The sequence below is a fragment of the Barbus barbus genome (genome assembly GCF_936440315.1).
Source record: "Barbus barbus genome assembly, chromosome: 41".
NCBI classification, from domain to species: domain Eukaryota; kingdom Metazoa; phylum Chordata; class Actinopteri; order Cypriniformes; family Cyprinidae; genus Barbus; species Barbus barbus.
Window position 1 is genome coordinate 10,060,023 of NC_136719.1, and position 24,424 is coordinate 10,084,446.

Below are 24,424 nucleotides of genomic sequence, written 5' to 3' on the forward strand. Positions count from 1 at the left end.
ACACACCCCTCAACAAGACAAGCACTCTAGAGCTCAGTTCTGAATCAAAGACATAGGAACAAGCTGAAATCAAATGTTATATTAAAAGGACACAAAGTTAATTTGTAAAATGATGTATGCAACTAACAATCAATGTCTTCAAAAGCATGAGACCCAGCCCAAAAATCCAACATCCCCACCCAAACATAAAGAAAGTCAAATCGACACACTTTGGCCCATGTTGTGTGTGCAAAAAGATATACAGACATTAAAAATGGAACCGTTTATGTTGTTTCTTTACATCTTTGCTGAGGCAGAGATAGCAGGACAGAAAGGTTTTGATAACGGTGTACAAAACACATCTGTTCATTCCTCCAGTCCATAGGGGGCGCTGCTGCGCCTCATGCCAGCAATTCACATATCAGTGCTTGCTTCACAAAACAGAAAAAAAGAAAACAAAAACTGAAAGATTTCTTTCAGTCGATTTTGACTGCAGCATAAATTTTCCGTATGAACACGTAAGCGGCGTAGAAGCCAATCGTTCCCGTTAACAGCCAGAAAGACAAAACCATCAGGGTTGTGTAGCCAAAATACAACAGAGAGGGAATGAACTCCACAATGTCCAGCTAGGAGGGAAAAAGAAAGAACTATGTAAATATTGAGTACCTCAAAACAGAGATAAATGTGTTATTGAATACAAAAATATACTAATACTTTGACTTAACTTGGCTAGAAAATATATTTTAAAATGTATTTTAACCATTTCAATTGATGCTATGTCCATCTTTCCTTTTTTTTGGTTGTGCATTTTGGAAAAGCACTTTAATAATAATAATAATAAAAATAGTATTATGCAGACAGGCAGATTCTCAACAAAATTATAAAGCTGATGTGTCATTTTTGTGTAAATAGCGGCAAACAAATTGTAAAGCAACTTTTTATTCCAAACAGGTTTCCAACAATCTACCCGTCCTAAAATCAGTAGCTGAGTAAATAAGCATTTTCAGAAACACTAACTTTACTGTTAATTTGATAAAATTACAAAATATTTATATTTCAAATAAATGAACTTCCTATATTTCAAAGTTTCCTGAAAAAAATAAAATATATATATATATTTTAAACAACTGTTAACACAGGTAAAGAAATGTTCTTGAGCACTAAATCAGGATATTAGAGCTCCGCTTTGCCATAAAAAAAAAACAACATTAAAAATGAAAAATGGTTATATACACATATATACACACACACATATACATATATACACACACACATATACATACACACGCGCACACACACATTGGGTGCCGATATTTTTGGCCATGACTGTATATACACACACACTATTTACACTTCAGTAAATAAAACAAGTCTACTGTAACAAGTTGAAGTAAAGATAGTTACCTTGTTGACAAAATAGAAAACAGCATAGACTAGGACATAAAAGGCAGATCCTCCAGACACAAGAAACGTCCTCCACCACCACCGATAGTCCTGTAGCGGGAGGAGACACAATTATTGACAGGTGTTCAGTTTCTACTGACGCTGTGAGCACTAGTGACCTCTGTTCAAGTTTTACCAGACTGAGTGCACACCGTCGCTATTTTAGAGATAGTTTAACATGCCATCTCTATCACTGTTCATTCAAATGAAGTGACCTTTACTTTTGTTATCTTACCTCTTAATATTTGCCTGTTTATCTTCTATCAGAGTGAGTGTATTTGTGTGGACAGTGTGACAAAGATTATAGAGGTCAACAAGTAAAACAGAAACACTAAATAAATGAAACAAAGCAGCATTTTTTCACACAAGAGTCCAGAACATTACCATAAATCCACTCTTAAAAACTTTTCTGGACAATTACATCTGAATTGCATTATGCCCAAGGTGTTGCGTTTAATGTACAGCTCAGCTGGACATGAAACAACTGGCAAATGTTTACTGCTGCAAATACTAAATGCCTCTTCCCTTCAGCTCTGTGACTGTATACCCACCTCTGCACAAAGCTGGAAATACACCATCACAATGCTGATTTGAGAGCAGGAAACCACAAGAATGATGAAGACAAGGAAGAGGAAGCCAAACAGGTAATAAAACTGGTTTTCCCAGATAGCCTATAAGAGAGTATGACACACCTCAATGAGCTTCAATATATAAGATGTACGCACTATATACTTAAAAGATTAGACTTACACTAAAGATGAAGAAGAGCTCGATAAACATGGCACCGAACGGCAGGATTCCCGCCATCAGGATACTAAAGGGAGAGATGAATACAACCACATTAAGCATGCGCTGATGAAGATAAACTCCTAATTCAACTATTCACAGACTACACAGAGCGCCACATACCCGACAAACTTATTCATGTACCAGCGTTGCTCAGGAACCTGCCGGGGAATCTGATTGGTACGAACTGGATTGTCATACTGCGGTTTCCGGAAACCGAAATAGTATCCCAGATACACGAGAGGCATAGAAATACCAAACCACATACACAACAGAGCCAGCATTGTAGTGAAAGGAACCTGAAATGTGTGCAAATGCGAGATGGCAGTCAGGGTGCATGAACATTCAAGCTGAATAAGAGGAAGTTGCTTGATGGAGCATATAACTTGACTAGTTTCTGTCTGAAACAAATGGCTGTTCTTCTAATGAATCATAGACTCATGAATTATCATTTGGAACAAGTGTTGAAGTATAATGATTCCTTTACAGAGTAAAACAGTGAGTAAATACATCATTTAAAAGTGATTACTGACATACCACTGTTCAATAGTTTAGGGTCAACAAGATCATTTTTGGGTAAATTAATACTTTTTTTTAGCAAGAATGCATTAAACTGATCAAAAGCGATCAAAAATAAAAACATTTTCATTGTTAAAAAATATTTTCCAATAAATCCTTGCCTCACATCAATGAGTGGGATGAACTCTAAAAGTGCTGTTCTTTTTATTTGGTAAAACATGTATGTGTTGAAACGGCTAATAATAAAATGTGACATTCTGTAGTTGTGTCTCATATTCATCTTTTAATCATATTTGTAAATGTCTTGACTCCACAGCCAACAGAGCAATTTTGTCTTTACTGCTCCAATACTTATGGAGGGCACTGTATATTCAAATAGTAAATAGTTATTTTAAATTGTAGTAATATCACAATATCACTTTTTTCAGAATGTTTGTATTTCTTTCAAAAACATTACCCACCCCAATCTTTTGAACCGTAGCGCATTTAAAAAAGACCAACCTATTTTGTTTTCATATTAAATTGAGATTTTTAATAAAGTTTAACAACCTTGAACCATTATTATTAAAAAAAATGCAAATAACCTAATACAGCATTTCTGCATAAACAGGAAACTGCATCAGTCTGAAGATATACTTACAGCACCAGAAGAGTGTTCTCCCCAGATGAAACAGTTCAAAACAAAACAGATGCCAAAGACAACGGCTGGGTACAGAGTTGCCGTCTAGAATGGCACACATACATAGAAATGTCAATTTATTTCCTTATTCTTTCAGCCAGGTAATCTCTCTTTTTTTCATGCAGCAAATGCATCAAGACCTTGTACTCACACAGAAAGCGCCTTTCTTCCATCTGTGACCTTTAAGAGTGCGATAAAGTCTTCCTGCAAAGTATCCTCCGAACAAACTGCAGGACAAGACAAATGGACAGAGTTTGAATATGGCCAAGTTTGAAAATGCAAAACCTGAAAGTGCATGGTGTTTTTATTATGCATTTACCCCATGAACATGAAGAGGAAGCAGGATGTTGTCATCAGAGCTCCTCGAGTAGATGGAGACAACATCCCCAGCATAGCCACAACTATAAAACAGTTTCATAATATTTATGATTCATAGATCAGATTTGTTAAATGAATGAGCAAGCAAGGGATGTGTAGCACTGTATGAATGACAATCCTTCCAATTATGTGGAAATCTTTTCTGCAGTTCTGATCGCACAGGTCCCATACAGGTCTGGTCATTAGCTTCATATGCTACAAACACACAAAAAGATCAGCGTAATACTCACAGATAACGATGAGAATCATGCAGAAGAGCTGGATACCAGATCCCAACAGGGAACTAAGAATCATGGGATACTGAGGTGGGCGGAACACATCACCATGGACGTTCTTCCAACCAGATTCCTCCATTGTGTCTTCCTATTAGTGACAAAAAGAGACAAACGCATTGAACATCATGTAAGAGATATGAAACAAAGGCAAGCAACCAATCAGAATGCAGCATCTTACAATGTCATCATCTCTGTTGTAGTTGGCAATGTCCTTCCTCAGCGTCCTTATGATGATCATACTTAGGATGCCTGCAGACATAGATTTGCTTAGAAGCCACGACACCAATGCAATTGAAAACAACTAAAAGGCAAGTGAGGATGAAGATGAAAATCAGCCTCACCTGACAGAAAGAACACAACGACGACAGAGTTCACGATTGAGAACCAGTGGATCTGTACGTCGCTCATGGTGAGGTACGTGTCCCAACGAGACGCCCATTTCACTTCACTCTCCTGCAATAAAGAACAGAGCCGTATTCATGAGACAAACAAGAACATGTAAAGAAAGCACAGAGAGTATTCTTGACAGAAGCGGCGATGTGTCTCACCTCCCAGTGCACAGAGTAGGTGAAGAGAATGCTGTTCTCTTTAGTCGGGTTGATCTCCTGAGGGACGGGGGCAACATTTTCAGGTAACGTGCATGTGTTTCGCTCGTCTGCTTTTATATCTAGAACACACAAGTGAAGGAAGAACAAACAAAATGGTAGTAAATAAAAAACTGAAAATAGTATGCAGTAAGATATTTTCAACATACTGTATAATATGAATACATATAAATGAATAAAATATTTAAATATACAGTATAATAAAAAAAATTGATTTAAAAATAAGAAAAACAATAGAGTTCAAATGTCTGGGATTGCTTAAGTGTTATTTAAATGTCTAATGACTCTTTGGCTCACCGGTGTTGCATTTATAAAAAAAAAAAAAAAAAAGTAATATTGAATATTACAAGTCTTGTAATGGCAAAGCAGAGGAGTTTTTTTCTTTAGTGTCACATGATCCTTCAGAAATTGTTCTAATATTCTGATTTGCTGCTCAAGACAAATTTCTAATTAATATTGAAAATAGTTGTGCTACTTAATATTCTTGTGGAAACCATGATCACTGTATTTTCAGGATCCTTTGATGAATATAAGGTTCAAAAGAACAACATTTAGTTGAAATAGAAATCTTTTGTTAAATTATAAATGTCTCTACTACCGCTTTTTATCAATTTAGTGTCCTAAAGTATTAAATTCTATTGTATTAAATTCTTAAAAAAACAACTTGCTGACCCCAAACTTTTCAATAGTGTAAGAATAAAAATAAACAAATATTAATGTATTGTATAAATGTATTATACACTATATATGTATGGATTAGGGATGCACTGATACCACTTTTTCCAGAACAATGCTTTATGGTACTTCATCTTTAATTGAATAGCACATTAGGGTTATTAAATCACAAGGTGTTTTCCTGTAATAATGTAAGGAACCACTCGTTATCCTATAGCCTACATTATTCATGTAACAGTGATGAACCTTTTCTGAAACGTAAGTCATACGTCTCTCTCACTGTTTACATGTGTGGTTTCGCCGTATTGTATCTGAGAATTTTAACGAGTACAGGAGGCCGGTATCGGTGCATCCCTAATATGTATTATAACAGAAACAGAAAGGAAAACAGAAAGTGTCAATTGAAAATTAATGTGTCATTTAAAATTGACATTTTTTGTTGTCAGTCCCATCTATCAAGTTTTTTCATGCAATTTTACTTCTACATTTCTTTGCATTACTAGTGACTTACCTTCCAATTTTACACTCTTTGGCATCACCTCAAAACGTACAACTCTGTAATTGTGTTCGACATCCTCCTCCACCTTTTCTTTGTGGTAGTACAGGATGAATGACAGATGGTTGTGCAAATAGAACTACAAGGGCAGAGCAAAACAGCATGCGTCAACCAATCATGCAAAGTAGAAGTGAGAGCAAACAATGACATCACCAAAAATCATTAGATTTTTTACGGAGACTAAAACAGCCATTTGTTTCCATAAGTTCATTGGTGCAATTTTCTGTTATGGAAATCAAGGTCCATGAATTAATAATGGATGACAGCCGGCTGAGTGAGAGGTAACAAAACTAAATGCTCACTGTCTACATCTCTAGATTGGCATAAAATGATGCTAATGGAAAAAGGTGCTCTTCAGGATTACCTTGTTGTTTTCAGTGAAGCCGAGCCTGTAGCCATGCTCAAACTGGATATCCTTCAGTGGGTCCTTCCTCTGTTCCTCTTCCGTTCCCTCCTCTTTGTTTGGGTAAAGCTCTAGCCGTGTGGCCACAGGGAGGTTATCTGCAATACTGTTCATATGCATCATATATTAATCCAAGCCTCAATCTATACAGATATTGGAGATTTGCTTCTATAGTTATATAAACTATTCTGCATATGCATATATATATATTTATATATATATACACACACACAATTCAATAGTTTGGGGTCAGAAAGATTTTTAAGTGCTTTTGAAAAAGGTATATTATGTTCATCAAGGCTTAATTTATTTGATCAAATATACAGTATAAACTAATATTGTAAAATATTACAATTTCAAATAACTTCTGTTAACATTATTGAAACGTAGCCTAATTTTTTGAGGAAGCCATTACTCCAGTCTTCACTGTCACATGATCCTTCAGAAATCACTTAAATATGCTGATTTATTATCAGTTTTGAAATTGTTGTGCTGCTTAATATTTTTGGGGAACCTGTGATACTTTTTTCTTTGATGAATAAAAAGTTTAAAAAGTACAGCATTTATTCAAAATAGAAATATTGTCTAACAATATAAGTCTTTACTATAACTTCCATTTGACATCCTTGCCAATTAAAATATTAATTTCTTTTAAGAAAAAAAAATTACTGACCCCAATCTTTTGAATAGTAATGTATATTGTAACAAAATTTCTTTTTTGAATAAACACTGTTCTTAGGCTCTGTTTATTAAATGCCGCTCCATCTGAAAGCACGTGAAGGAGAATTACTACTAATCACAGAACCGGCTTTACTGACTGGATGCGCATGATCATCGCATTCGATTAATTGCACAGCCCTACAAAGAATCCTGAAAAAAAAAGTGTTTTTTTTTATTGCATATTAGAATGATTTCGGAAAGATCATGTGACACTGGACTATTGATGCTGAAAATGCAGTTTGCTTCACAATAATAAATTATATTTTAAAGTATATTCAAATAGAAAACATTTTAAATTGCAAAATTAGTTTTTTTTCTGTATTCTTGATCAAATGCAGCCTTGAAGAGCAAGAAAAGCACTGTATATTTGTAACTGGCATTGCTAATGTAAATCAGACTAGTCTAAATAAATTTCCACTTTCATTAGAGCTTGCAGAAATAAGTTATGTTGTTGTGCATTTTAATTTTTATTTTTGACATGTTTAATTTATAATAAAATACTTTTCAGTGATCTTCATTCATGAAACACGGGCAGAAAGAATGTGTGTAAACTGATGCATCTCATTGAATGTGTAAGACTGGTTTTACAAAGAATTTAGCACATTGTTCTGCTCATGTTTCATGAAAGAATCCAAAGAGTGTTGTCAGTGGAGAAGGGACTCACAGGTGGACATAGTACTCTTCTTGGATACGCTCAGCTAGCAGCTTGCTCTCATCCACGCTGAGTTTGATGGGATCATCAGGCTTTTTACACAACACCTCACACTTCTTGTCCAGGTTCATGAGAACAGTGTACAGTGTGTTTACGATACGGTCTCCTCGCAACACCTCACCTGATCATATATCATTATTATCAAAATGAGAAGCATGTCACAGTAATAAGTCAACCTTCTCACTGCAAGCTTTTGTTTTAAATATATCTATGCTTAAATACTTCAGACGTGTGACTGCAGTTAAATGACAATCCTTACCGAGGTTCTCTGCTTTGTATACGATGTTATCAGGCTTGCAGAAGGGAAGTGAATAGTACTCATAAGGCAACTGGGTTCTAGAGCTTGTCAATTTTACAGCCTAGTAATTAAAAATAGGTAAATGTTAGAAACACCACAATACAAATCTAGAAACCTGTGGAGAAAGAATCTGTGGAATGAATGATAATGATGTGTCAAACACAGTGGCTTGTATCTAGATCAATAAAATTGTAAAGACATGTCTGTGGAAAACAGGTGGTCAACACACAAATAAACGGCCCTAGAACCTGCTGTGTGTACAGCCAAAGTGTTTTTAGCATTTTTAAGGTGAAATGAATAATTAGGCCTGAGTAAAAATTCAAATCCCTCTTTTGCAACTCAAATTCTTAAAAAAAAACAAAAAAAAAAACAGTGTGAGGCATCACCTTTATTTCAACTGGGCTGTTCTGGTGGAAATTCATGGGTGCAACCCCTGGTACATAAAAGGGTGTTACTAAAGGCAGCGTGGACACCAGTAACAGTGCCCACATCTCCTACAAAGACAAAAGACACACAAATGCAAATTTCTTTAGTTACTCATCTAGAATCTTGTTGCAGAACCAAAAGGCACATGGACAGTCAATAATTTACATAAAAATATACAATATACATTCTTCAGTTGAACACTGAACAATGGCCAGCTGATGGTAATTTTACGTAACGGTAATGTTGAGCTCTGCTGACAGAGTGAATTACACAACCAGGTGATAAATGATCCATAAACTATACCAACAGGTAAAACAAGGTGAATGTGAAACAACCTTAATTACATAAGCAGAAAAACAATATTAATACAGCTCAATAATCTGTACCACCACCATCCAAATAAGCAGTTTGATGTTATCTATTTTACTATTACAGTGCTCAGAAGATGATGAAAATCAGTATCTGTACAGTCCAGACCAGAGTAAGTGGTGTAGACCGGAAACATAGAAGAGTTTGGCAGAAAGCCATGTAATAATTGCATAATTGCAGACGCGATAAGACGAAAGTAGTGACAGATGTTTTCTTCTGTATTGTGGTGTACATCTGAGTGAAACAGATTACCAAAACAAAACAAAAAGATTATTTCTGTGCATGGATTTTTGAGACGTGGATGTCGCACTCAAACATAGTCAAATGTAAAAAAAAAGGGGCAGGTTTAAGCAGATTAAATAATTGGACAAGACCTGTAGAGGTCATTAGAGATGTCTACAGTTTGTACTAGATGTACATATTACACAGTTATAACATTTGATTAAATGGTACAAAGTGAAGCATACATGGATGAGTCCTTCACATTAACTTCTACAACATGCATAAAGTGTGAATTTTAATTTCATGGCAATTTTAATCAGTATCACATTTTCTTATCAAAAAATAAAATAATTTAACTTACTCTTAAATCAATACATGATGGTCATTTATTTACTAGTTTCTCGTTAAGTCACGGTATAATAAGCAGAAAAATATACAGTCAGCTTCGAGTCCTGGTCCTGTCACCCAGTCGAGGTTATCTTGCGATAAATAACGTTATTATTTTTATACAAAATTACATAAAAGGTATCCAAGCTATTCATATTAAACCGGAACTCTATTTAACTGTCAATGAACATAATCACAAACACTGCCAATCCGTAGAAGCAACACATATTAGTAAACTATGAAAGAAAATGAGTTAATAGTTGTGATTTGATGACTGGTTCATTTTTGCTTTGATTTCGAGAGGCAGTGAACGCTAAAGCAGCGCAAACGCATTACACCGAGAGCAGATACAGACTCCATCATGTGAGGCTGTTTACTAGCAAACACAGTCGCTTTTGTTAGAGTAAAGAGAGCTGTCTGCTTCATATGGCTTGGGTTTTAGATTAGAATAAGATTTTAACTCGGTCTCACTCTTAGCAAACACTCGATATTAGCTGCCTGCTAAGTGTTTATGCTAGCCGGCTGTTTTTTAATCGGCATCCACTGCGCGGAAATAGCAAATCACATCAAATGGCACACTTACAGTGAGAAAGACAGAACAAAATGTTTTAAATAAGGTCATGTCTGCCAGTGTGAAATCAAACCTGTTGTGAAACAGACAAACAGATGAGACTTTAGCGTCCGTACTCACCATCGCCGCCGCCATCTTGACTACACGTGTCACTGCAGACGTCACAGGAAGGAAGGATGTCACGTGCTTCTGTCATTTCACTCACAAAAGATCACGAGGAAGTCAAAGACATAACACTAACAAAAGAGGGTGGAAACAGCTGTGATAGTTTAAAATGGAAGTTACCATTGGTGTGAGGATTTATGGATTAATTTTCCTTATTGTTTTATATATAATTTGTTTATATATACGTTTAATAATACACTGTGGCCTTTAATTCTTAATCTTTAGTAATATCAGCCTCTAGTAATAGCAATGAATGGATCATAATCAAACTATTTCATGCCGCATGAATTCAAATTCTCATAAACATTAATAATGTGTCATTGAAAAGTTTATAATGCGTAGGAAAACACACATTGCAGTAAAAGGCCAAAAATATTTGCAGAAATGTATGTCTTTGCAAGATATATGAATAAATATGATCATTACACTGAACTATACAAAAATACTTAATTATAAAAAATATATATTGTTATATTGCTATCATTATAGTGTTAGTTATGACTTAACAATGTGGTAATTTCCACGGTTTAATAAATGCATCAATAAAATAATTTAAGTTGAAAATGAGATTTTTTTTCCTTCACACTACTCAAAATGATTTGTTTTATGGATTAATTGTAACAACATACATACACACTAGATTTATTTATAGGTAACTCTTTGGAAAAGACTTTACATCATGGAAAAGTGTACTGAAAATCAGCTGCATAATCAGCATCATGTCTTACTTTTTTTTTATTATTTAAATGAAGCCACAGCTAAGGTCCCTCAATATGATTGCAGGAAATCAGAAAAAAAGAAAGTCACACAAATCGTTTACTATTATTGCACAAAATTTCAAACAAATATCAACAAAACAGAAGATGTACAAGTAAGATACATATCAAGTGAGAAATTGCTTCAGACTTGTAAAAGTCCCAAATCCTGAAAAAGGGAAGCATAAACTTACAACTTCATAAAATAACAGTACACAGAAACTCAAAGAAATATTCATAACTACCTTAGGCACAGATGCTTTTTTTTTTCTTTGGAGCAATGATTTAAAATCAATATTTTTGTTTTCCTTTTCTTACATGTATATACATTTCCTAATCCACAAGAACTTCTCTGAAACCTAATGTAGGTGGAAGTTTTAGAAATGATCTTTTCTTAAGCAATCAAAGCTACAATTGATTTATTTATTTTTTTGCTCTATGTGTACTCTCAATTACAACACACACACATATGATTAGCTCTAAAATACATCTGTCATCAGGTTTTTACAAATAAATCAGAGAAATTATAACAAGAAAAAAAGAATATTATTTCTCATATTTATATAAAAATTCTAACTTTATATAGCTTCTGTTGTGCAACACTCAGTGTAAGGCATAGGGCTCTGCATGATAGGAATAAAACAGCTATTACTGAGATTTTGAAATTGTATTCATTTACATATCATTAAATAACACACTATAACTTTTCACATTTAATTTCGCTACATATGTATAAAGTCAACAAGTTGGCATCGATAAGTTACATATGTGTACATTTCTTCCTGATAAACTGGACTTATGCAAGATCAAGGTCATGTCAAAGTGTGTGTGTGTGTGTGTCTCAAGGCTGTTGCTGATACTGGCTCTCTGTGGCAGTGTAAAAGTCTTCCAGTATACTCTGCAGGTACTCAAAGGTGGGCCGGTCCTCTGGCTTGTTCTTCCAGCATTCCAGCATGATGTCATAGAGCTCTTGAGGACAGGAGTCTAGACGCTGCATACGGTAACCTCTCTCCAGAGCACGGATCACCTCTGGATTTGTCATTCCTAAACACACCATAAACACAGAGTTTCTAGCATCAGCTGCTACCATAAATTAGTTTTGGGTCATTCTCCGGAAACAGGGCAAATTGAGTTTAACAATTCAGAATTTTTCAAAATTGCTTTTGTATATAAAAAAAAATTATTGTTAAAGGTTATTGTTAAAAATTCAAGAAATCATATTTTCTCACTTCAGACTCCAAGACCATAGCTAGCTAGTATTACTGCACCAGGTATGATAAAGCCTGAAACCTACTTCTGTTTGCACCAGTTGGTGAAAAATAATTTTATTCCCTCAAATATTATGACAGGAAAAACTAACTATTATTATTTATTTTTTTTAAAAGAAGAGAGATTTTCTTAATAATGATGATGCATACTTTCCATAAAAGTTGCAGTACAACTGTTTTCAACATTGATATTAATAAGAACTGTTTCTTGAGCAGCAAATCAGCATATTAGATTAATTTTTGAAGGATCATGTGACATTGACACTGATGCTGCCATCACAGGAATGAATTACATTTTAAAAAATATTAAAATAAATGATTAAAAAACAATTATTTGAAATTGTAATGATATTTCACAATATTACTGTTTATAATATATTTAATCAAATAAATGAAGCCTTGGTGAGCATAAGATATGTCTTTCAAAAGTGTATCAACCCCAAGCTTTTTAACAGTATCCTAAAGTGAGTTTGTTTCATTCAGTTATTACTGAAAGTTTACTGCACTAAGTTATGTGAACTCAACCAAGAATAAATTAAACTTCTGTGTAGGTTTATTTGATGCGCCTAATTTTTTTAATGGGTCATGATGAGCCTTTGTTTTTTATTTTGTACTGTTCTCTGAGGTCCACTTATAATGTTCTCAAGATTGCATCAAAAAATTCAAATTTAGAAGTAATAGCCTATTTTCCGTCCTGTTTTTGACCCCCCTCATCAGAACGCTTTGTTTGAATAGGTGTGGCAGATTGTAGACTCGAAAGTAAACGTCCACTGCTGTGATTGGCTAACATTTGTGTATATTTGACATCCAACATCGTTCACAGATGGATGCTGCTGTGATTTAGATTAAAAGTGCATAAATACTCAGTACATATCAAACAATCTGTAATAACAGACAAAGCAATAGTACCCACTTAATGAAAACAGTTACTCACACTTGTGTAGTGCTAAATTAATGTCAGATCTAATACAGTCGGCACAGCATCATCTTTTAGTTTCAATCTTTCTGAAAATCCTGAGTCCAATTATGCCTTGTTTGTAAACAAATCCACGGTAAAATGAAGTGAACAAAAGACCAGGTTCTTACTCACGTGGTCTAGAATTTCATTAAAAATAAAGTTCATTAAATAAAGTTTATCGTTTGGTTTCCGTATAGACCTGCATTTTCCGCTTTTGTCATTTACCCACTACATGCACGAATCGGTGGGCAGAGCTGAAACTGTTGAAGCAGGTGCTGATCTTCTTCTGCAGAGGCGGTGCTTATCCACATTATTACATCATAGAGTCGTACATTCCACAAGCTGTCCTTTTTGGCAGACTGCCTTCAATATAAGCTGTTTTTAGACTTACAGGATATATTTATAGTACAATGACCTCTTATGTCAAAAGATCAAAGGAATTTTAGTTTCTCAGTTCATGACCCCTTTTCACAAAGTTAAGTTTTATCTAAACTTATAGTTAAGTAAAGCTTATAATTTAATTTAATGTCAAGAAATGTACTTTTTCAGAGTTTTAGTAGAAATTAAATACATTTACATTACTCATTTTTTATTTTATTTAAAAGTTTGATAATGCAGTAACAATGATAAGGCAGTTGATTTAAATCAAATTTTAAAAATTCTAATTTTTTAGTTGTACAGTTTTGAAAACAAAGTTAAACCAATTAAATAATGATTCGGAATCCTAGAAGTCACAGAGAAAAACAAATAGGCACAAATGGCACAGATTCCAGAGAATGACCTTTTAGTATATTCACAGTGCATTGTGGTGAACACTAACCTGGATACGGTGTGCGACCATAGCTAATGATTTCAGTGAGCAGAATGCCAAAGGACCACACATCTGATTTAATGGTGAAGGAACCATAGTTTATGGCCTCTGGAGCAGTCCATTTTATGGGGAACTTTGCACCTTAGGTCACAAACAAATATTAACATGACTTCCTCTGACAATAACATATAAAGAAACATGCATGTATCCACAGTTTACCAACTTTAATGAACTTTCTCAATATTATTTTTGGCTGCGTATCCCACTTACCTTCTCTGGCAGTGTATTCATTGTCCTCTATGATACGGGCCAGTCCGAAATCTGCAATCTTACACACTAAACTCTTGTTGACCAGGATGTTGGCAGCACGAAGGTCTCTGTGAATGTAGTTTCTCTGCTCAATGTAAGCCATACCTTCTGCTGTCTGAAGTCAGAGAAAAAATGGTGTTTTAGTTACTTTAATGATGTGCTTACACTGGGTTTGTGTCACTGAGAGCGAGAGGTGCGATAAGCTCAGGTCAGGGCAGATTCACATCTTTCTTGTTAAGTGCTTGCAATTCTCTTCCTCTTTCCAACTCAGTGTCGCACCCTTTTTTGCAACCGTCACGCACACTTGCATTCAAAATCCTCACTTGACTGAAAAGTCGTATTTACCTAATATTTTCTAATATATCTCGTATATCTTTATAATATAAATTGAAAACAGTTTCATTATTTACTTTTGACCGCAAATGTCTATTTCACTATTTTAAAGAATCACTTGCACAATAGAGAGAACAAACTGATATTATCCTGGATTAACAGTGACAGAAAGTTAAAGGAATTGATTGTCATGTTAATGGTGGACTCAACCCTCTCTCACACACTCATACACACACACCTCTGTACACAAATATTACTGTTTGTCAGTTATCACATTTGAATATTAAAATCTACAAAGGCAAACCTGTCTTCCACATCAAGGGAACGTGACTCTGTATGTGGGAGGAAAGCACATGAACTGAACAAATGAGATCTTCAAATCGTCTCACCTGTGCTGAGAAGTCAATCAGTTTGGGCAACTGGACACGATTCCCTTCATCGCTTTTAATGAAGTCCAGTAAACTGCCTGTAAAATACAGGCATACAAACAGATAAATAACAGACATATAAAGCCATGCTCTGCACAGTGGAGTCTGGTGTCACACACACCTTTCTCCATGTACTCTGTAATGATGTATATGGGCTCCTCTTTGGTGACCACAGCATTGAGACGGACCAGTTTGTCGTGCTGGAGGGATTTCATTAAGTTGGCCTCCATGAGGAAAGCTTCCACAGACATAGTGCCAGGCTTCATAGTCTTCACTGCCACTTTTGTGTGCTTGTTGTATGTTGCTGAAAAGCAAAAAGAGATGAGTTAAGCTGGAATTCTTGGAATCCCAAAGCATGACAGGACCTGAGAAACTGTTGGGTTTCAGATCGGGTTCAAGATCAGGTCAGATTTTAGGTATAGCTTTAAGTTTGTGTTTTTCCAGGTTTATAATTACTGAAAAGTTAAAAAAAGGCGTGCGGATCCCATTAACCCGAAGGCTCAGGTGCAGGACAAAAATAAGGTCAATCCAAACAAAATGTCCACACACTGATATCTGACTGCTCTAAAAAAAAATATTGATACTAGTACAACATTTCGAGCATCAGGTCTTCATCAGGCACCTTTATAATTAATGAAAATATTTATTAATTATACAAATAATATATATATATATATATATATATATATATATATATATATATATATATATATATATATTAATTATTAACAAAATAATAATTTAAAAACTATTAACATTATTAACAATTATTTAAAAATGTTTTGAATAGTGTACACACACACACACACACACACACACACACACACACACACACACACACACACACACACACACACACACAATATTATTATATTATATCAGGTCCTATATTACCATCAGGTCTTCATCAGGCACCTTTATAATTAATAAATAAATGATTACTGTAATAATAAGTTGTGATTGAATAACAGTGTCATTGTGATTCATATATCAATAATGTACATTTTGTGTAATGTATTTTACTATAACTACTATGTACTTATATTAAAAATAAATACAATGTACTTATTGTGTTCATATTGCATTGCAAAACACTTTTGCTGCTATTGAGGTGGGATATGGTTAAGGTTAGGGACAGGTTTGGTGGTATGGGTAGGTTTAAGGGTGGGGGGTGTAAGGGATGGGTCAACAGTGTAATTATAAATGTAATTACAGAAATTAATTACAGATGTAATTATATACAGGTATTTTTTTTTAAATATAAGTACAATGTAAAAACATGTATGTACACAATAAATGGATTTTATCAAATGATTAATTTAAATTCAATTAAAGTACATAGTAGTTAAGGCCACCTAATATAAAGTGGGACGGTATTTTCTATTGATAAAGCAGTAAGACATTCAATGTTCTACCCATTGTAAATCTCACCATGTCTCACGAGGTATATGGATGATTCACGACTGTATGTATATATTATATTTTGTGATAGTTGTTCATGAGTCCCTTGTTGGTCTTGAGCAGTTCAACTGCCTGCTATTCTTCAGAAAAATCCTCCAGCTCCTGCATATTCCTTGGTTTTGAACCCTTTCCAACAGTGACTGTATGACTTTGAGGTCCATATTTTCACACTGAGGACAACTGAGGGACTCATACACAACTATTACAAGAAGTGAAAACATTTACTGATGCTCAATTAGGCAACACAATGCATTAAGAGCAGGGGGATGTAAACTTTTGAACAGGATGATGGTGTGTAAATTCTTCTCATTTATTTAACGATCATATTTTTTCATTTAGTACTGTACTTCAGAAGCACCATAAATAATTATGTTTCCCAGAAGACAAAAATAAGTTGATCATCCTGATCATCCAATTTAAAAAGTTTAAAGTGACATGACATACTGCCAAGTATGGTGACCCATACTCAGAATTCGTGCTCTGCATTTAACCCATCCAAAGTGTGCACACACACAGCAGTGAACACACACACACACACAGTGAACATACACCCGGAGCAGTGGGCAGCCATTTATGCTGCGGCGCCCGGGGAGCAGTTGGGGGTTCGGTGCCTTGCTCAAGGGCACCTCAGTCGTAGTATTGAGGGTGAAGAGAGCGCTGGACATTCACTCCCCCCACCTACAATCCCTGCCGGCCCGAGACTCGAACCCGCAACCTTTGGATTACGACTCTCTAACCATTTGGCCACGACTTCCCGTGTTTACACCCCCTGTCTCTATGCATTGTGTGGCCTTCTTGAGCATCAGTACATGTTTTCACCTTATATAATAATATTATATAGTATTTTACCCTGGACAAATCTTTCAGATCCTGCTAAACAAACCATGCTGCACAGCAACAGTTTTTGGAGTAAGCAGACACATAGGAAATACATATTAAAGCAAGCAGTACGTGTCTTACCCATCCAGACCTCTCCAAACTGGCCTGCTCCCAGACGTTTATCCAGTTTGAGGGACTCACGTGGGATCTCCCAAGCATCTTTCTCCCAAGGTTTCTGAGGTTTGGGACTCAGACAGGGAACAGTGAGAGATTGGCACAACCCATCGCTCTGCTCTGTAGATGCAAATTTATACAGTTTGTTAGTTGTAAACCAGCTGAGTAAACAATCATTCATGAAAAAGTTTGGTAAATATTAAATATGTATATAATCCAATGAAATGTGTCCAGGTATTCGTATTTTTGTACTTTACTTACTCTTGTAGTGGCTGACCAGATCCAGCAGGGTGTTGAAGGTGATACGTGGAGAAATATAGAAACCGCCATTATCCAGTGTGCGGATCTTATAATGCTTCACAGTGTCTCCTGTTCGGTCGCAGTCTCTGACAGACAGAGAATAGCTTCCTGAGGGGGGAGATACAGATGTTTTTAAGGGCAGATAAGGATCTGGAAGATGTGTAGCTGAGTAAAAATATTACCGCTATAAGAAAATAACACTGCTAATGTCATAGAAGAACCTTTTTCGTCTAAATGGTTCCATAAAGAACCTTTAACATCTGAAGAACCTTTCTGTTTCACACAAGGTTCTTTGTGGTGAAAGAAGGTTCTTCAGATTATAAAAAGGTAAGAAAGAGATGGTTCTTTAAAGAACTTTTGACTGAATGGTCCTTCTGTGGTGTAATTTTTAAGAGTGTTGTCTAAAACCCTTCAGCAATAACACTGTGCTGAACATACCCTGGGTGGTTTCACTGTCTCTGATCATAAAAGATCCTATTTTGTTTCCAGATGCCAGCAGCTGTCTCTCTGCATCCTTTCTGCTGACACCTTTAAAAAACCACCTGTAGACATATACATAAACAGAGTAAAGATTATATTAAAAAACATAACGGTCAAAGGTTTCTTGTGCTCAGTAAGGCTGTTTATCTTATCAAAAATACAGTAAAAACAGCAATATTGCAAAATATTATTATAATTTAAAATAACTGTTTTCTATTTTAATATATTTTAAAATGTAAATTATTTCTGTGTTGCAAAGTCTTCAGTGTCACACGATCCTTCAGAAATCATTCTAACTTGTCAATTTGGTGAAACATTTCTTAATATTATCAATGTTGAAAACAGCTGAGCTCTTTAATATTTTTGTGGAAACTAAAAGTTTTATTTTTTTCAGAATTCTTTGAAGTTCAAAAGAACAGCATTTATTTGAAATATTTTGTAACATTATATCTCTTTACTGTCACTTTTGATCAATTTAATGTACACACACACACACACACAATAATATAATATAATATAATATAATATAATATAATATAATATAATATAATATAATATAATATAATATTATTTTATTTTAAATAACCTTATTATTATATGTGACCCTGGACCAAAAAAACAATCAAGGGTCCATTTTTTGTTTTAATTGATATTTGTACATCACCTGAAAGCTGAATAAATAAGCTTTTCATTGGTGTATGGTTTGTTGGGATAGGATATTCACCTTTAAAGTTATCCAAATGAAGTTCTTAACAATGCATATTACTAAACAAAAATGTACTTTTGATATATTTATAATAGGAAATTTACAAAATATCTTCATGGAACATGATCTTTACATAATATACTAATGATTTTAGGCAAAAAAAATCTATAAATTTTACCCATACAATGATGTATTGTTTTCTATTGCTACAAATATACCTCTGCTACTTATGACTGGTTTATGTGACTGGGGTCACATATTATTAACAATCTTTACTGTGAGATCAATGGCACCACTACAAATGTACACAAACAATATTTACTCACTCTTCAGTTTCCAGAGTATCCTTGGCAACATAGTTACTGGGGATGAAGCCCTCCTGACCAGTGCTGATAGATGCTGCTTTCCACCATTCACCTGACCTAAGCACATCAATCGGTCAATCAATTATTCAATTAGTCAAAGAAGTGTTAAATCCTCATTCAGAATGACAGGTCTACTTACTCCAGAAGGATTTTGAGTCTGTCTCCTTTCTTGAAGCCCAGGTCACCTTCATGCATAGCTTCATAGTCATACAGAGCTATGGCAATGCTCTCTGAATCTAAAGGCAAATGGAATCTTTAGTGTGAAAGAGCTGTGATCACACATTCAGTATGATTCTGAGCAAGAGACAGACTGGTGTCACATGACACCTTGGAACGATTCCAACAGAGTACTATGGTTTTAAAGTGAGAATATACTTTTTAGCCATAGATTAAGGTTGAGAATTAATAGCAGGCGTATACACTGCCTGTGCTGCAGCACACATTGAGGTTGAATGAAATGCATGTGGAAAACAGCAAACTGTCTGCGTCACCACTAAACCTCAAAACAAGCTAATTGTTCATGTTTATGACACTTTTAATTCCACTTCACTGTATGTTTTTACTCTTGCTAACAAGGTCAGCCATATGAGTTGAAATGTGTATTTTTTAAGTATTTAAATATTTTACAAAACTCTAACATTCAGAATCAGACATCCTACCTATTTACTAGAAAGCAAAGACAATTTCACTTACTATCTGGCCCAGGAGCTGGGTTGGAGGCGGTTCTGTTCTATAGATGGAAGAAGAAGTGCAGTATATAGTTAAAACAGCACAGACATTTCAGTTCTCTTTTCTGAGCACAAAAACAGACCTGTCTGAGGCAGTCTTTCAAATAGAAGATATCTGTTTAAATAAATACACATTTCAAGCTCAGAGAGAGAAAAATTACCTTTTTAAGGTCATTATGCAATTCTAGTAGCAGCTAGAAACTAAGCACAGAGCGCTGTTGTTACTGTTTACTAAAACTATTAAAAATGATGTTTTCAGTAATTGGAATAAAGCTGAAATGAAATAAAATATCGTATTAGATGAAAAACTTAAAAATGATAAATGTTAAATTAATGTTACATTAAGTCAATCTAAAGAGAAGTGTTTAAAAAATAATAATAACATTTAAAAAGAACTAAAACTTGGACTTAACATAAAAACAAAAGTTAAGTCAAAATATTATATATAATATTTTATTAATATGTGCAAAGTCAAGATGATCATACAGCTGATACTACTCTGTCTCTAAGACTCTAAGAAAGTGGAAGTATAGTATTTGAAATCACAAAATGAGCTGAAGAAGCCAATTCTGATGGATTAGCGCAACTCAGCACTTTTCAGTAGAAATCATGCTCAGGAATAACCCTGAAAAGATGCCTTCTCAATTTAATTGGAAATTCCCAAATGCTTCTACTTACAGCTTTGGAGCCTGCCGTTGGGTCTTTGGTGTAATGTGCTGTCTGGTTGCGGTTGTCATCGCTGCCCATCGATTTGCCAATAGCATCCTGCTCCGGTTTGGTCCCCACACAGCCCATGTTGAGGCCTGAAGAGTTAACAGACGACACTAATGCAGGTTGTCCTTGTGCGTTTAAAAACAGAACATTTCCAGAATAGAAAATATGCAAAACATGGGTTGTTCTGAGTTCCCATTAAACAACGGTTATTTTTGATGCTCGAAAAGCATGTATGGAGCAGATTATGATAGAAAAATGTCTGTAATGTGCCATATATGACTCAATTGTATTAAATGTCTCGTTTTTGGCATAGTGTACAACAAGATGAACCTAAGTGGTAAGATGATACTTCAGATTAGTATTTCCAATATTATGAGTCAGACATAAATAAACGTGATTTCCCAAAATCATTGGAAGCCTGTGTAGATCGTAGAGACCCTTGGTGCCATTGGTTGCTACAATTGGTGTATGACTCTTTTGGGAAACGTAACCTTGACCGATAAATGTAGTGAAAGTCAAAATAACCAGGTTTCTCATACTGACTTCCACATTGTAGGCTGCAGTTCTCTCTCGCCTGTGGTTTGTCATTAACATACTCACACATGCTTATGCGGAAGCTGCTCAGTGGAAACTGTGGTTGGTTAAGGCCTACTGTTCAAAGTTGATTCAAATCAGTTAGCCTTAACACACTAAACACTTTTCTGAGAACGTAGCAGAAATTAACCAACCAAAACGTAAAGAATTGCCTCCCATCAAAAAATAGATTCCTACTTGGTCGATTGTTGCAAGGAAAAAAAAAAACTTTTTCCTCAATTTTGAACGAGAGGTGAACAGAAACCCCATGTTTCTGAGCTCTTCAGCCTCTCTGTGGCTATCGCCTAAGAATACAGGACCTTTAACTTGCATCTCTTGTCATGAGAGTGCAGTGTGCTGTTATGGTGGAGGTTCATGTTCAATTTAATGCTTGATAATTAACTTATTCACTCTTAATCTGGACGTGCATGACCCTACACAAAACCACTACCAAAACACCAAATTTCATATCAATGGTCAGTCTATTTGTTTTGAAGATAACCAGGATAAAGAAGTAAATTGTAGAAATGTCATTGGAGAGTCTATTCAGTGTAGCACCATTCAGCTGAACACTGAATTGTAATTTAAGAACTGCAAAAGTTGCGTCCTTCAGTAGATGCAATGAGTTTGAGAAATACATGGCGCATTAAAAACTTGTTTCCTGTAGCTTGTTCACCCATGTTCTGCTTTCTCTTTATTTGAAGCTTTTTTTGTGTGTGTTGCTTTTGATTTCGAATGCTTTTTTAGTCTCACTGGCTGACTCAAGAGCAATCATTTTATTAAATGTACACTTGTAGTACACTTCAAATCTTCAAAGTGTATTTTAAATAATCTGAAAATGATATAACATTGCTGAAATAAAGGCAACTGAAGAGAGAGTACACTTTTATGACAATGCTTCCTTTAAAAAGCGCAATCTCTAATCATGTTACATTTTTAACATTATTAATGTTAAATGCTAGTTTTTCTTTCATAAATGCTTGACAGTACTTCAACCATAATTGTGAAATTACACAGTAGATTTAAGTCCTACACTGTAAAAAAAAAAAAAAGGTTGAGCCAACTTAAAATTTTAAGGCAACCTTAAAATTTTTTTTTAAATTTATACAACAAAAAGTTGAGAATCTCCTACAAAAATAAGTTGAGAGAACTCAAAAATCTGCTGAAGCTGGTTGCCTTAAAATTGTTTTTTTTTTTTACAGTGTATGTATGTGGATAAAAAGTTCAACAAATAGCATTTAATAACATGCTGATGTCCGAAAACATAATTTGCACTTTTGTCCTATATTTTTTATTTTGTTTTATTATTTACGTAATACGTACTCTAATGAAAGGTATACTAAAGTAGTTCTTTTCACAGGGGAGTTGATGTTCAGGTATAGTCTCCTCTCAACCTGCTTAATTGCTGGCTTGATCACAGGTACATTTCCTTCTTCCGACTCCGAATCCGATAACTGATCATACCCGGAGGAAATTTTCAGATTTGCCTTTCGACAGTGTCACCCGTCCCATCCAAAGCTTATTTTGTCCCTCAAAGCCCCAGAGCTCAGAGGAACCGCCTCCACCTTTCCCACAGGAGCGCAGGGAGACTCAGAACTATACAGCTCATTTCATTTAACCACACATGCAAATGTGGGATGTGTCAATTCCACCTTCCTTGTCAGGACTCTCTCATTGTTATTTGTTTTCTCTCTCTGAAACATGTATGTGCAAAGTGTCAGAAAACACCACAGCTGACTGACTTCAGCAGGCCAACAGCCAATAGAAAAACGTGAAATATTACTGTAAAGAGTGTGTTTTTGAGTGTCATTTTTCATGAGGAGATCAATCCTCTGAAGAGGAACAGAAATATTTAAATGTGTGCTCTGATATTGTTTTGTTCTGTAAAACTATAGTGAATTATGGAAGTACCAGTATAACTAAAGCTAAAGCATGACATTATTTCAAAGAAACATGCGGGTTCCTCAAACACATGACTGCATTTAAAAAAAAGTAACCTATTGGATTTGACACAGTACCTGTCATACTTTACAAATGAATTCAAATAAACAATTCAGTAAAAGAATAAACAGCTGGGCCTAAATCGTGTGATGAAATATGGGTCTGATGAAGTAGATTTTTGTCCTATTACTATTATTATTATTGGGCTAAGTTTACTGAGAAACGACCAAAACAGGCCAGGAAACTAGAAAGAGTAGACATATTAAATTAATTTTAATTTTTAATATTAGGGCTATACTATTTAAGTTTGGTGAATATGAAACCTTGCTTAAAAAAAAAAAAAAAAACGAACATCGAAAATCAGCGTCTGAATCGACTTAAAGACCTAATCGTTTAATTACAATATATATATATATATATATATATAAAATAGAAATTATTAAACAATATAAAACCCTAACTAAATAACTCAAAGAAGATATGTAAAAATAATAATAATATGTATTTTAAGCGAACTTACCACTTAAATTGCAATCCAGAAGAAAAGTATATTTCTTTATTCACAAAATCTCGCTAGTTAACCGAGATGTAGAAATGTTGAAGCCGCTTCACACCGGCTCCTCCATCACACTGATGCGCTTCGGTTTCTCAGTAGACTCGCGCTTTAGCCTACTGTCCAAGAGGAAGTTAAGGGACGTGTCTCAAAAACTACTGAGATCCCTTCCTAGACAACAGTTTAGAACACAGGCGCGCTCCGAGTCAGCTCGGCTCATACATACACACTGAACCCATCCGATTCATAGCGAGCTGATAATGCCCAAAAATAAATAAATTCCATCTCTTATGACGCTTGACACTCTGTAGTCAGGAAATCTGTCATAAATATTCCGCTTCAATATCCGCATGCCCTATTCACGCAATAGTCTTCGTATAACACTGTGAAACCAGGGTATTTTGTGTGAAGGTTGCAAAAAAAAAAAAAAAAAAAAAAAAAAAAAAAAAGCTGTTTAAAACCCTTTTGCAATGCCACTTCAATTCTGAGAAAAAAAAACAGCCTTCAAAGTATCATTCAAATTTTGACAAATAAGAATTATTTAAAATATAAGTGATGATAAAGTTAAAATAAAAGGGAA

At 34.9% G+C, this 24,424-nt stretch overlaps 2 protein-coding genes across 3 annotated transcripts; both read right to left on the minus strand.

Annotated features, from left to right (window-relative positions):
• Positions 1-230: 230 nt before the first annotated feature.
• LOC306860879 (transmembrane 9 superfamily member 4) lies at positions 231-10,224 on the minus strand. Of its 2 annotated transcripts, none has more exons than XM_079402871.1 (18): positions 10,124-10,224; positions 8,415-8,522; positions 7,990-8,089; positions 7,683-7,851; positions 6,260-6,404; positions 5,851-5,974; positions 4,608-4,726; positions 4,401-4,512; positions 4,238-4,308; positions 4,015-4,147; positions 3,726-3,807; positions 3,558-3,633; positions 3,368-3,451; positions 2,332-2,507; positions 2,173-2,236; positions 1,974-2,093; positions 1,384-1,473; positions 231-605 (listed from the first exon to the last, which is right to left on the minus strand). In XM_079402871.1, exons 1-18 carry the CDS (start codon positions 10,136-10,138, stop codon positions 456-458), a joined length of 1,938 nt encoding a protein of 645 aa, XP_079258997.1. In that variant the 5' UTR covers positions 10,139-10,224; the 3' UTR covers positions 231-455. The 2 variants fall into 2 exon arrangements, with proteins under 2 accessions (XP_079258997.1, XP_079258998.1); XM_079402872.1 differs by having other exon boundaries at positions 8,415-8,461; positions 10,124-10,139.
• A 742-nt stretch (positions 10,225-10,966) lies between these two features.
• Positions 10,967-24,229, minus strand: LOC306860913 (tyrosine-protein kinase HCK-like). The gene is made up of 13 exons (XM_079402935.1): positions 23,812-24,229; positions 20,742-20,866; positions 20,029-20,065; positions 19,475-19,571; positions 19,297-19,392; positions 18,223-18,326; positions 17,746-17,892; positions 17,452-17,604; positions 15,152-15,334; positions 14,992-15,068; positions 14,231-14,384; positions 13,970-14,101; positions 10,967-11,967 (listed from the first exon to the last, which is right to left on the minus strand). The coding sequence occupies exons 2-13, from the start codon at positions 20,856-20,858 to the stop codon at positions 11,765-11,767; spliced, it is 1,500 nt and encodes a 499-aa protein (XP_079259061.1). The 5' UTR covers positions 20,859-20,866; positions 23,812-24,229; the 3' UTR covers positions 10,967-11,764.
• Between the last annotated feature and the right edge of the window lie 195 nt (positions 24,230-24,424).